This window comes from Oryx dammah, unplaced genomic scaffold, assembly GCF_014754425.2.
Source record: "Oryx dammah isolate SB20612 unplaced genomic scaffold, SCBI_Odam_1.1 HiC_scaffold_14, whole genome shotgun sequence".
Classification (NCBI taxonomy): Eukaryota; Metazoa; Chordata; class Mammalia; order Artiodactyla; family Bovidae; genus Oryx; species Oryx dammah.
The window spans coordinates 13,310,139-13,323,525 of NW_024070198.1; the positions used below are offsets into that span (position 1 = coordinate 13,310,139).

At 36.4% G+C, this 13,387-nt stretch overlaps 1 protein-coding gene across 1 annotated transcript in view; it reads left to right on the forward strand.

Annotated features, from left to right (window-relative positions):
* MARCHF5 (membrane associated ring-CH-type finger 5) overlaps positions 1 to 11,969 on the forward strand; it is a 54,406-nt gene extending 42,437 nt beyond the window's left edge. The window contains exons 3-6 of the mRNA XM_040254524.1: positions 1,322 to 1,452; positions 7,636 to 7,819; positions 7,942 to 8,108; positions 9,099 to 11,969. Coding sequence (XP_040110458.1) covers positions 1,322 to 1,452; positions 7,636 to 7,819; positions 7,942 to 8,108; positions 9,099 to 9,215 — 599 coding nt within the window. The 3' untranslated portion in view covers positions 9,216 to 11,969. The remainder of the gene's footprint in view (positions 1 to 1,321; positions 1,453 to 7,635; positions 7,820 to 7,941; positions 8,109 to 9,098) is intronic.
* Positions 11,970 to 13,387: the final 1,418 nt, after the last annotated feature.

A 13,387-nucleotide genomic window follows, 5' to 3' on the forward strand; every position in this document is an offset into this window, starting at 1 on the left:
GATTAATGATACATGTAATATGTCACACAGTGCCTGCTGTCATGTAGAATGTAGAGTCAATATGCACTGCCCTAGGCTTACTTTTTCTCTTTGGTCCCAAAAGATAACTTGTCATGATTTTAAATGTTATGTAAGTTAGACTTTGACAATAGTAAGTTTACATGCTGAGTTTAAATCATAGATCCCTTTGACATCTCTCCTAGTGTCCTTTCTTCTTTACAGTATGGTCTCTCTGTATACAGTGATGAGTGATATTACTGGCTCCAGAAATCAGGAACTATAAATTAGAGCTCCATAGATGGATACTTGTTCTTGTAGTGATTTTATCATCATATTGCTATGTGAATTTCTTTGTACACTGAAAAATATATTGGCTTTGTATACAGCATTCTCTTAGAGATTGCAAGCCCTCAGGGGTAGATACAGCTCTTAAACATTTCTGAGAAAATGTCTTAAGTACATTGTACATAGAGAGCATTCAACAAATATGATGATTACTAAGTCAAGATTTTTATGATATCTTAGTTAAACTTAGATATTCAGTTCTTTAGGCCTTGCTCTAAATCAGTTCTGAGGCTTTTCTGCTATTCTAGGAGTTCTGGAGCTAAATTACATCAGGCTTAATGGCAGTTATTAGACTTCCTCCAAGTGTAGTTATTCCAGATAACTACCAGAGGAGGTAGTAACCAAAGTTCGCTTAGTAAACACATAATAATAGAAGTATAATTGGCACATCCAGCTGTTAGAATGCCACAAAAACTGCTGGCATGATCATTAAAAGTTGTTTGTTAGAGAATAACACTCAACTAAATTGGATATCAAAGTAAGATAGACTTGTGTAACTACAGGAAAATAGCCTTGGTTACCTTCACACACTATCAAGGAAGTAGTAAGTGAAGTCAAAAAAGTGACCCTCTGACCAAGTGCTGTAGAATCTAACTGTGCCCAGGAACTGTTTATGGAGAGCAGGTAGAAATGCTATGTCATTCTATAGTCTTCAGTGTCACTAAGAGAAACAAGAGAACTCTTCCTTTATAAAAAGCAGCTGTGTTTGAGGCTTTAATCTTAGGGTTACTAGGTTTACTATTAAAGATAAAAATTTGAAGAGGTATTTCCTAGGGTTTAGGAAGTGAAACAGCTATTCATGCAAATGACTGAGAAATTCCAAATCTATTAAATCTAGGTTATAACTGTTATAATAAAAGTTTTTTCTAAAGCATCGGTGCATTCAACTTCATAAAAATATTTTGTATCTGAGGACACTGAACAGGACTTTTAAAAATCTGTCTTATGTTGAAACTCTGTTTTCTTTATATTATAGGTCCAGTTGTTTACGTCTTGGATCTTGCAGATAGACTGATCTCAAAAGCCTGTCCATTTGCTGCAGCAGGAATCATGGTTGGCTCCATCTATTGGACAGCTGTGACTTACGGAGCGGTGACAGTGATGCAGGTCCTCTTTTATTCTATCAGATGATGTTACTTTTGATATGAAGATCTATTAAATAGATTTCTGTTAGGAGTTTTAAAAATTATTATTTTGACCAAGTAATAATATTCTTATTGGTTAAAAATAAGAAAATATATAAAAAGCTCTCTAGGGGAAAGTCTTCTTACTCCTGTCCTTCACTTGCCCAGGTTCCCCTCTCCCCAGGTAGCCACTGCCTAACCCAACCCTTCTTCCAGACTTTATTTGTGCATATGTAAGAAAAAATATGTTCTCCCACACACACTATTCTTTTCCTCGCAAAAGAAAACATTAGAGCTGAATCCCAGTGAATTTTACAGATCTTTTCACAAAGTATGGAGAAATCTGAATAGCATTGTTTGTATAGAATTTCAGCAGTTCAACAGCCAGTCTCTTGTTGATCAGTCACTTAGTTACTTCTTGTTTTTTGCTATTACAAAACAAAGCTACAGTCATTGTTGATAGAAATTATAGACTTAAATTTCAAGATTTACTTAGTCCCAAGCCCTTGACTCTTCTCTCTTTATACCTTTTCCTTAAAGATTTCTACCTATCTGAACCATGAGTTTTGTGTTCAGATTTGTCTTTCATCTTAATATTTTCATAAAATCAGTCCTATAACAGCAGCATGGCCTTTCTCCTTAAATGACTTCTTGTGACTTCACACTTACTATTGAAATCAAACTTGTCTTTTCCTCAGTTTGAAGTCTAAATTTATTCCCTGTTATATTTCCTATGTCTTTGATTCCTACAGTTATTTTCCCATCTGCTCAATAAATAGCCTACATTCTTAGGATTACCTTTATTTTTAACTCTTTCTGTTTCATAGCCCTATATTCAGTCCACTGACCAAGTCCAGGCAATTTCCATTTTGATATGTCTTAACATCTATGGCTTTCTTTCCACTGTCTTTAATGCCTGACTTACTGTCAGTTCCCCCACCCCACCCCCATCATACCTGGATGGCTAACGGAGCCTCTTGATTGTTTTAACTTCATTCTTTTTGTCAATCCAACCTTCTAAATGAATCTTCCTAAAATAATACCTTTCAATATCTTTCCTCAAACTTAATATCACCTCTAACTTAAGTGATCAAATGATTGTTTCATAACTAATTCCGTAAGATATAACTTGCCTTTCTTTAATATAAATTAAAGAGTATGTGAAAGAAAAAGGGATCAAGGGATTATCTGTAGTATTCTAGAAACTGCACGTAACCTATCTTTGCCTGGTCAAGAGTGAGCAGCCCTTCTGGTTGCTCCATTAATAATCATGATGAGATGGGATTTGCAATGCTTCTTTACAAAATGTTGATGACACCTCAGAAATCTGGATATAGTCACTGGAATGAATCACAAATCATTTGTCACAGGATAGTGGATAAAGATTGAGACTCACTGACTTGAAAAAGATTTCATTTCTTTAACGTGATTTGTTATGCAGTGTTCTCCACAATCTTAACTTTGTTCTACTTTGAGGCCTATTGGGCCGCCTCCTCCAAGGCATTCTAAGTTATTTAATTTTTGCTGTATTCAGGCCTTACTCTTCCTATTAACAGTTAGTTTTCTTGAGAAAGTAGAGACTATCTGATATCTAGGTATTCCCTATATAGTATATATGCAGATATTAACTTTAAAAGCTTTCATAAATAATTATTTTTTTAATATGACCAGTTCTGCCAGGTAATAACAGCTTTGTCTGACTGATACTTGCTCTGCAATAATTTATTAAACTCCAGTAATGAGAATTAGTATATCAGTAGATCAGGGAAGTTGAGGACCATTCACTCGGACTGACAAAGGCCTGAAAACTTAGGAGATTATACATTGTTTAATGTGCAAATACATTATATAGACATATGCAGATGAGGAAGTTAAGGCCCTTTTAGACTGAGTGATTTCTCTTTAAGGCCTAACTGACTATAAGTAGGATGGCTCTCTTTTTTTGAGGAAAAATTTTTAGGCTAGCATAGTCTTAAAAAAATTATAGTAATTGACGAGACACTTCAACAACAGGAGCCAATTAAAGGATACAGTTTGTATCCCCAACAAAGGGCTATCAGCTATATTTTGGCATTTTGAAGCATATTGGTATGATTCATTCAACAAATAACACTGAGATCCATAAAATACCGAACAAATTGAAAGACTGAACAAATTGAAAGCCTTGATCCGCAGCCTCAAGGAATACAGCCTAAAGCAAAGTGTACCTAAGTGAGCAGCTGGCAAACAGTAATAAGGTTAAATAAACAAATGGGAAGAATACAAAAGACTCATTAACAATATTTTAATTTTGTAAAGGTGAAAGTTCGTTTGAAGTTATGAAAAAAGTCTTGAGCTAACTCTTGAAGAATAATTTGGACTGGTATAAGAGGAAATGATGTGAGCAAGGAGACAAAAATGAACATGTTAATGGTGACAGAAAAGAGCTAAAATGATGATAATACACAACGTATACGTGTGTGCTTGTAAAACGTGTTATACCATTCAGAAGTAACCTTCACGTGTACTGTACTTGAAAAGATTTTTTTTTAGCCCAGAGAGAGATCAGCTATGATAGTAGGTAGATACTGTTGTGCAATTTAAGAGTATTTTTAAGGCTTTTTATCTTTCATCAGAGTATTTGGTAGCAATCATGCCCCCTACTCCATCAGCAGAATTTGAGATTTTCTTTTTAACACTTAATTATTTTTTTTCTTTTGTTCTCTGACTGCTCTGAAGTTCAAATAAATCAGATCAAGGAATCAGATCATTATTTTTCCCCCCATTCATTTGCATTTATTTCTTCATGAACCAGAACCAATCCTAGGTTCAATCCCTATTCATCATAAAGACCTTGAATAGCCCCTTCAACTTAAATTTCTGTCAAAAAGAGAACATGATAGTTAACTTCCCCCCGCTCCCCGCACCTGGCTGAGCACCTTTCAAGCACTGATGCACATAATTCTTGCAATAGTCTTGTGATAAAGATACTATCAGTTATTCCTGATTTACAAATTCAGAGACCCTATATATGTCCAATACCACACAACAGGGTAGAAGCATTAGGACCGCTGTCCCTAATCTAGGGCTCCTTAAGGGAAACTTGGTTCCAAAAGCACAAACATTTTTCCTGAAACAATGGAACCTTAATATCTACCCTAGGTCCACAATGACTTCTTGTGACTTCACACTCATTATTATTGAAATCAAACTTTCTTTTCCTCAGTTTGAAGCCTAAATTTATTCCCTGTTATAATTTCCTATGTCTTTGATTCCTACAGTTATTTTCCCATCTACTCAATAAATAAGCCTACATTCTTAGGATTACCTTTATTTTTAACTCTTTCTTTTGGACTTGCTGACCAAGTGCAAGCAATTTCTATTTTGATATGTTTTAACATCTCTGGCTTCCTTTCCCACTGTCTTTAATGCCTGACCTACTGTCATTCCCCGCCCCCAGCCCCATCATGCCTGGACGGCTAGCGGAGCCTCTTGATTGTTTTAACTTCATTCTCTTTGTCAGTCCAACCAATCTGCCTCTAGTGTAGAACCCCCACAGGATTGACTGTTCTTAATTATGTTACATTTAATTATCCTTAATGCTAAGAAGACCTTTTAGTTCATCACTGTTCCATCCTACTGTTTAAAAGTAGGGTTCTATAGGAGATGCTTTAAAGAATCAGACCTTAATTAAAACTCTTAGCTTTTCACCTTTGATTAACTGCAGGCCTGGCTGACTATGGAGACTAGCCTACAGTTTCTCTAAACCTACAATTCCATAGGCCTTGATTTTATATATGGATAAGAAATTCTTAGCAAAGGCATTCTATCATTCCTGAATCTAACCTCAAAATTTAAGTCTTGAAAATAATCTCTTTTTCTATCTTAGGGCATAAAACCAGAATGTACATGATTCTACACAAGGTTTGCTGGTTTCGTTTTGACCAAAGTTAAATCAGCCCCATTGCTTAATTCAACTTTGATTTATTACCCTTGACTCTGACCTGTGGGAGCAGGTAGTATGACACTGCAGATGTTATACTATCCTAGTTCCTTAACATTTACGTTTGTACACTTGTTTGATTTGATTGTCTGTCACCTCCAAAAGATGTCTCTTTAGCTCACTTTTTATTTCCCAGCACCGAGTTCTGTGTCTGGCACGTAATCAACATTCAGTTGAATGAATGCATGCGAGTATGCATGTAATGGTCAGCCTCGATTTGATGCATAAAGCATGCCTCTTGAGCACACAGGGGAAAATGGACTTTTGCTCACTATTTGCCCTGTTTCCTTTTTTATTTCCTCATCCTTAGACACCTGTTTAGAAGATTTTTACTGATAACCCCCCATGAGTAATAAATTTTCCTTTACTATATATAGTCCATACCTGAATACACACTCTGCTTTATATTTTTAAAACCTAAATTCTAAAAAGAAAACATAACCCAACAAAGGAATTTTTCAGTTTTCTGAATTTATTTGCTAACACTGCAGAAGTATTTAATCACATTTAGTTATAAAGTGATCATAATGTTGAAAATAATAAAATGATATAAAAAATGGTGTCATGGAGCAAGCATTATAGGTAAGGACAGTCTGGGCTAATCCACTTTTGCCCTCAATGTGTGTGTTTATGAAATATTGTGAACCAGACTAATTCAATTTAGGTCAGCTTTACCTGGAGACACAGAAGAATATTAGATACTGACACCATGGGTTTTGAGCATGTGGAAGAGGCTGGTCCCTACTCTTCAGTGTTACATCTTGGTTAGATAAATCAGTCATGTACAGAAGTCTGGGCTGAAGCTTTAATAATGCCCACTTTGGTCTGCTCCACATGGTTTCATAAACTATTTCTACCTGAATCAGGTCTGTTGCCTAGAATTTCAGTTTGCCCTGATCATTGTCAGCTTCCTTATTTCACATCTTGAAGTCTACCTTTAAAAAAAATCTGCTATAATAGCTGACATAAAGGACATTAAAAAAAAAAAAAAAGATCCCATTTACTTTTTCATGAGTTTGTTTTCCCAAGTAAATGTTGTCTATATGGCTTTTAGTCTTCCCTGCCTTCTTTCTTCCCTTCTCTCCTTGCATTTCCTTCCTTTTCCCTCATCCTTCTCAGAGATATAGACAGATAAAGATATAGATTGTCTGTATCAACAGTTCTTCACCATTTAATCCTCAAGTGTATACAGAAAAACTATATAGAATCCTTCATAATACTGTCCTCATATCAATCTATGATATTCGGATGGCCTCAAACTCTGAAATTCTGAAATAGTCTCCCCTGTCATAACTGCCAAGAATAATCCTTCAGAGAAATATATTTAATTTGTGAGCAGTTGGGACTTTTGGCTAAAGGAAGGTCATTTGAGACCTGTGAAAGAGAATCCAGGGACATACTCTAGTTAAAAGTAAGACACTCACCAGCAGAATGGCCATGTTGAGAGACATGTAAAAGCCGAGACTGGTGAGCAAGTGAAAAGAATTCTGCCAGGAGGGCAAATGTGGAGATTCACAGATGAGAATTCATTCATGTCCTTGCCTTCTCAGATCTTAAACAACTGAGAAATAACCCCAAGACCCAGATGAGAGGAAAAGAATTGTTTTAGCTTTACAACCTGATAGAAAAGCACCCTTGGGTTCCTGGATTAGAAAAAGTGACTGGAACCTATAGCCAAAACTGAACCTCCTATTGCATTCCCCCAAATCTAGACCTTGGAATTGCATTTTTGAGTTTGGTCTGCATTTTTGAGCCATCATTTAGCCAGTCAGAGAAATTACACTCAATCTCAATGAGCAGGGAGAAAGTCTAAGAGAAATGAGGTTTCAGGCCATCTCCTGAAGACTAGTCCCACCCCTTGGCTGGCTGTGCTTACCTCCTGGTAGGAAGAGCAGGAAAACAGATGCTCTTGGGAAGATACATGAGAACCTAAAATTATAACCCAAGCTAACCAATAAGTAAGAGGAACATAAGCAAGCAGCAGAAATCCCCTTCCCTCCATTGAAATGTAATCAATGTGGGTTTTAAAGCTTTTATTCCAATTTAATATGAAACAGCTTTGGTTTATTTTTTTAAACTTTTTGTTTCTAAATTTAGTAGTTTTCTCTAAAATGAATTGCACTCAAGCATGCAACCCTTCATTAGACAACGCAATGATTGGAGCAAATGCTGTCTGTTTCACAGGTTGTAGGCCATAAAGAAGGTCTGGATGTTATGGAGAGAGCTGATCCTTTATTCCTTTTAATTGGACTTCCTACTATTCCTGTCATGCTGATATTAGGCAAGATGATTCGCTGGGAGGATTATGTGCTTAGACTCTGGCGCAAATACTCAAATAAACTACAAATTTTGAATAGTATATTCCCAGGTAAGGCCCTAAATTATGGTGGTAATGAACATACCAAATCTATCTTGTGGACGAATCCTACCATGCAAAGATATTTTAGCTTCTGATTTATTAGCACTAATACCCTCCATCTTTTTCTCTAGGGATTGGTTGTCCTGTTCCTCGAATTCCAGCTGAGGCTAATCCTTTAGCAGATCATGTCTCTGCCACCCGAATTTTGTGTGGAGCCCTTGTTTTTCCTACTATTGCGACAATAGTTGGTAAACTAATGTTCAGTAGTGTTAACTCTAATTTACAAAGGACAATCTTGGTAAGATGGCTTTATTGCTACTTTTTTCAAGTGACTATACAAAGAGAATGCACTATATATTTGTTTCAAAAAAAAAAAAAGAATGGGACTATATAAATATTTATACTATTGCTCCTGTGCCTTAAGCCTCTATTTGATCCCCACTGTCATCCAACAGCAACAAAAAGAGGAGGATCCACTATAGTAGCTCTGCTCTTCTGGAACTATGCTGTGGGTGATTTCTCTCCTCGATTAGGCACAAATCATCACTCCCAAAAGATACTGGTGAAGAGCTTCTGCTCTAGGGTCAGACTGCCCAGTTCAAATCTTATCAGAGACATTGCCTTGCTGAGAAACCTAAATAAAATTGCTTGACTTATCTGTGCTTGTAGAATGGAAATCGTCGTGGTAGCTACCTCAGAATTATTATAAGGGTTAAATGAGATCATACATTTGAAATGTTAGCACAGAGTAATAAGCCTTTATGTTGTTTGATGTCATTATTATTATTCCTACTTCTTTCTGGAGGTAGCCTGCATATAATGCCTGAGCATTAGAACTAAGTAGAAGGAAGATTACTCAGAGATGATAGAGGCATCTCTGACCTTGTTGGGCTTCCCGGTGGTTCAGATGGTAAAGAATCTGCCTTTAGAATCTCTGCAGTGCAGGAGACCTGAGTTTGATCCCTGGGTCAGGAAGATCCCCTGGAGAAGAAAATGGCAACCCACTCCAATATTCTTGTCTGGACAATTCCATGGACAGAGGTCCACGGGGTCGCGAAGAGTCAAACTTATCTGAGCAACTGACACTCACTTTTTTCACTGACATATTACCTGCAGTGTCTGTCTGTCTCCATATCTCACTCTCTGATTAAAAAAAAGAAAAAGAGTACTGTTTCATTTGCAGCCATCTGAATTAGCAACAGTGACGATGTCTTTTGTGATATAAGTAAAATGATTTTTATTTTCTATAAATTGCATTATAAAAAGCTAATATTTCTTTTTATTTTAGGGTGGAATTGCTTTTGTTGCCATTAAAGGAGCATTCAAGGTTTACTTCAAACAGCAGCAATATTTACGTCAGGCACACCGCAAAATTCTAAATTACCCAGAGCAAGAAGAAGCATAAAACTGTGGCTTCCCGTTGTTCTGCAGCCCTCTCATTCTTATGAACCTCTTGTGTTGTTCTGACTCCATCATTGATGCACAGTAGTGGAGGCTTGTAATAAGCTGCTGCTCTCATATTTTTAAGAAATATAATAAAGCACTTAGGGCAGGGGAAACCCTCTCAGTAATCACGGAACCTGAGGATGTGATTTGTTTTCATTGTTTTGTATGTACTTCTTCCCGGTCATCTGAACCATTATCTTAGCATGGTGAACCTGAGTTTTGTTCATATTTTCCTCAAGACAGAAATGTAAAGATCAAACTGTGCAAATATTTAAAAATACACATGCTGTTTTATTCAAATGCCTCTTTTGTACATGTTCATGTTCAGTGTTTTCTTAGAATTAGCAACTCAATGAAGGTACTGTGAGGATTTTTCTCACTGGCATAATTTGATTACAAGCTAAGCAGAAGTATATGTTAATATGAGGAAATGTAAATTAGTTATAAATAATTAACAAACCAAAAATGTATGTAAACATTCAAATGATTATCTGAACAAATGCAATTTTGTTGTGTTTTTCTTAACCCATGTGATGTCCTCCAAAATGTGTAGGGTAAAAATTCACAGGGCTTCCAGATCACTTTTTCACTATTAAATTTTATTTATATAATGTTGACATCTCATACTTCATGATGTAATTTTGACTCATGCAGTCTTAATTACTGTGTGCGTGCATGTGTATGTGTGTGAGAGAGAGAGAGACAAACTGACACAGAGACACAGACATCAGGTCCTTCCATCACTGGAGAAAGTTTTTTAATTCATATTTCTAGAAAAATAGAACTGACAGTTTATAGTAGTTTGAGCACAGAGAACGATTTGCAGAAAATCAATAGTTATTTCATTCTCCTCTCATCGATTGAGTTATTCAGGTATTTTTGATCACCTCCTGCTTGCCCAGGCGCTGTGCAGAGTGCTGTGTGGGATACAGTGGTGAGCACAACAGACTTGGGTCCTGCTTTTAGGTAGTTTACAGTCTAATTTCAACAGACAGAAAACCAGCAGTGAGTAAACCAAGGTGAGGCCTTGAGCTCTTTGTTTTTATACCAGTCAGTGAGGAATAATTATGAAAACAAGAAGTCTTGAGCAAATATTAAGGTCATTGTTTTTGTGAGATTATTATGAGGAAAAAAAAATACTAATGTTTTTAAATTTAAATTGCTTGTCATATTGAGGAGGCTAGCACCTTAATCACTGTAGAACTAGTTTTATATTCATTTTTCAAAAGCAGTTATTTATTTTAAGCTGTTCAGTAGTGGCCCTTTTAATGTTCAGCAATCTGAATGGTCTTGGAGTTATTTTCAGGAATTAATATTAAATTTTTAAAGATAGTTCCAAAACCCTATTTATTTTCTAATTCACAGTATCTAATGCATGACAATATGAATGTTCCCCTTACCGATTAAGTGGCCACTTTTCTTTAGGATTGTAGCAACTATAGATTGAGCTTTGTTAGATTGCAATGATGTATGCTAATTTAGTAATTTAAGACTGGTACCTTTCTGTAGTATGAATGTCTTAATTTTGAGTAATAACACGAAATTTATGTGAATGACTATTGAACGTTCAAAGTTGTATTTACTTAGGAAAGGAATATTTGACTGACAGCCTTATTAAGAACCCTGCTACACTTCTGAAGGGGAAATATAAAAATCTATGATTATATATAAAAATAGCAGATTATTAGCTATAATTATAAAATATATTGGCTTTTCTTTAATTTTCAATATGAAAAGACTGGATATTTCCTGCATAATTTTGTTATATAGAACAGCTTCTAGCAGCCTTTACTAAAGTTACATAGGCACACAGTTCTCCATTTAATACTTTATGCCCAAAATGGGTTTGTTTGGCATCAGGGCTTGTGAGGCCAGAGGAGCAACTCTAATCCTTTGGAGGCAGGGAGAAAAAGTTTCTAGGGCTCAGGGGGGAATTGCAAGTGCCTGGGGACCAGAGGAGCCTTAGCCTCAGGATGGAACATTTGGAAATCTAAAGAGCCTTAGCTCAAGAAGTACCATGTACCAGCCTCTTCAGAAAGTGGCCCACACCCTGAAGCAACAAAATCATAGGCTAACTAAAGTTGGGTGGACCTGGGTTGAAATCCTAATTCTGCTCTTAATACTTATAGGTATGACTTTGATCAAGCAACTTACCTCTTAGCCACGGTTTTCTTCATCTCTGAAATATGAGTAATACTTTATTTCAGAAGACTGTTTCTAGGATTAACTGAGAAATTAAAGGAATAGAGGCACTTTAACTAAGCTCAAAATACCCCCTACAGAGTAGCAGTGTCTCAATTGCTGAACTCTAGAAGAGGGAATGAGGTAGTAAGAGAAACACCAGGGGACAGATTAAAGTAATGCTCTAGACTTTAGGGATGGGTGGGTATATTTGTGTTTTCCAATTTATTTTCACATTGCTTTACTGTGTTATTTCTATAAATGTTAATGTTTTAAACCTCTTTTATAAAGTTCAGTGATAACTAGTAGAATTCTCTTGTTTGCAGAAATTAACATCTCAAAAGTGGCAGAAAATATTGTTCATCATTACATGATTATCAAATGACTGTGAAGAATATAAAATTAAACTGAGTGACTTAATTAGTCACTGCCTTGCTAACTGTGCTGTAATTTTTTTAAATGTCTTGTTTTTAACATAGACTATCTCAACACTGGCTGGATTAGGTTAAATAAAGAATTTTTATGTTCTCTAGGTGTACTTTGTCTGTTGAACAACTTCCATAACATAATTTGTTTATTCCATACCTACATAATTCTTTTTAAATCATAGTAATTGAGATAGTAGTGACATTTGCTCTTAATACAAGTAATCTGTATTTTTTGAGAACTATAGAGAAATTTATCTTAATTTTATAAGCAAGCCAGCCTAAATTCCAAGTATGCCCTAATGTTTAAAATGAAACCCCCCTCACCCCAACTCAGAGCCACTTGGACTATGATTAGATGAGATCTGTGGGTGGTCTTATGCCATTGAAAACTAGAATCTTCTAGAATGAGTACATCAAATACTCCCCTTCATAGGAATTGTGTCTAAATCATTTCACTGCCACCATCTGAGAGACAGGCTAGCCAAGAAACTTCTGTCCTGGATGCATATTCTAGTTGATGTTTAATTAATTGTAGGGTAAATTATCTTTCAGATGACCCTCAACTTCCTCATCAATAAGTGAAGATTATAAAACCTATCTCCTGGCTTATTTGAGAATTAAGTGAGAACACTTTGATACACAGAGAAGCTAAATGTATGCCAATTTGTTGTTCAGTCACTCAGTAGTGTCCGACTCTGCAACCCCATGGACTGTAGCAAGCCAGGCTTCCCTGTCCTTCACTGTCTCCTGGAGTTTGCTCAAATTCATATTCATTGAGTCAGTGATGCCATCCAACCATCTCGTCCTCTGTCGTCCCCTTTTCCTCCTGCCTTCAATCTTTCCCAGCATCAGGGTGTTTTCCAATGAGTCTACTTTTCCCATCAGATGGCCAAAATATTAGGACTGATTTCCTTCAGGGTTGACTGGCTTGTTCTCCTTGCCATTTGTGCCAATTTAGGGATTCTTTTGCCCATAACCTTTCTTTGGTTCCCTGGGATCTCAAGGTTGCCTCTTCTCTGCAACCTGCCACCCACATACCTATTAGAAATGGTGGAGTGATGAAATGTCTTGTTTAATTGCCTTCCTGGAACGAAGAGCAAAGGGAAGAGATGTGTTTGCAGCTGAATGTAAAACACTCTGGCAGAGGCTTGACTGGTCAGCCCCATGTGGATTTATCTTCCTGCTAACAGCCTACCAAGGTTACTGTATGTCAACAACATATCCTGCTTCACCAGATGTTTGTTGAGCACCTGTATGAACCAGGTACTATCTTGGAGTAAATGAGAAATAAACCTGCTTTGAGATGTTTAGAATCTATATACTACAGATTTTACTTAGTCTTATGATACCACCTCCACAAGAATGAGAGATCAGTATTGGGGGCGGGGGGCGGTGTTTGTTTTTAGTTTTGTTTATTCCACAATTAACAGCATTCATGAGCCACTGTTGAATACTTTGAAACCTTAGAAGATGTACTGTCCTTAAATATACATCAGTCAGGGTCCAGTCAGGAAGTAGACAT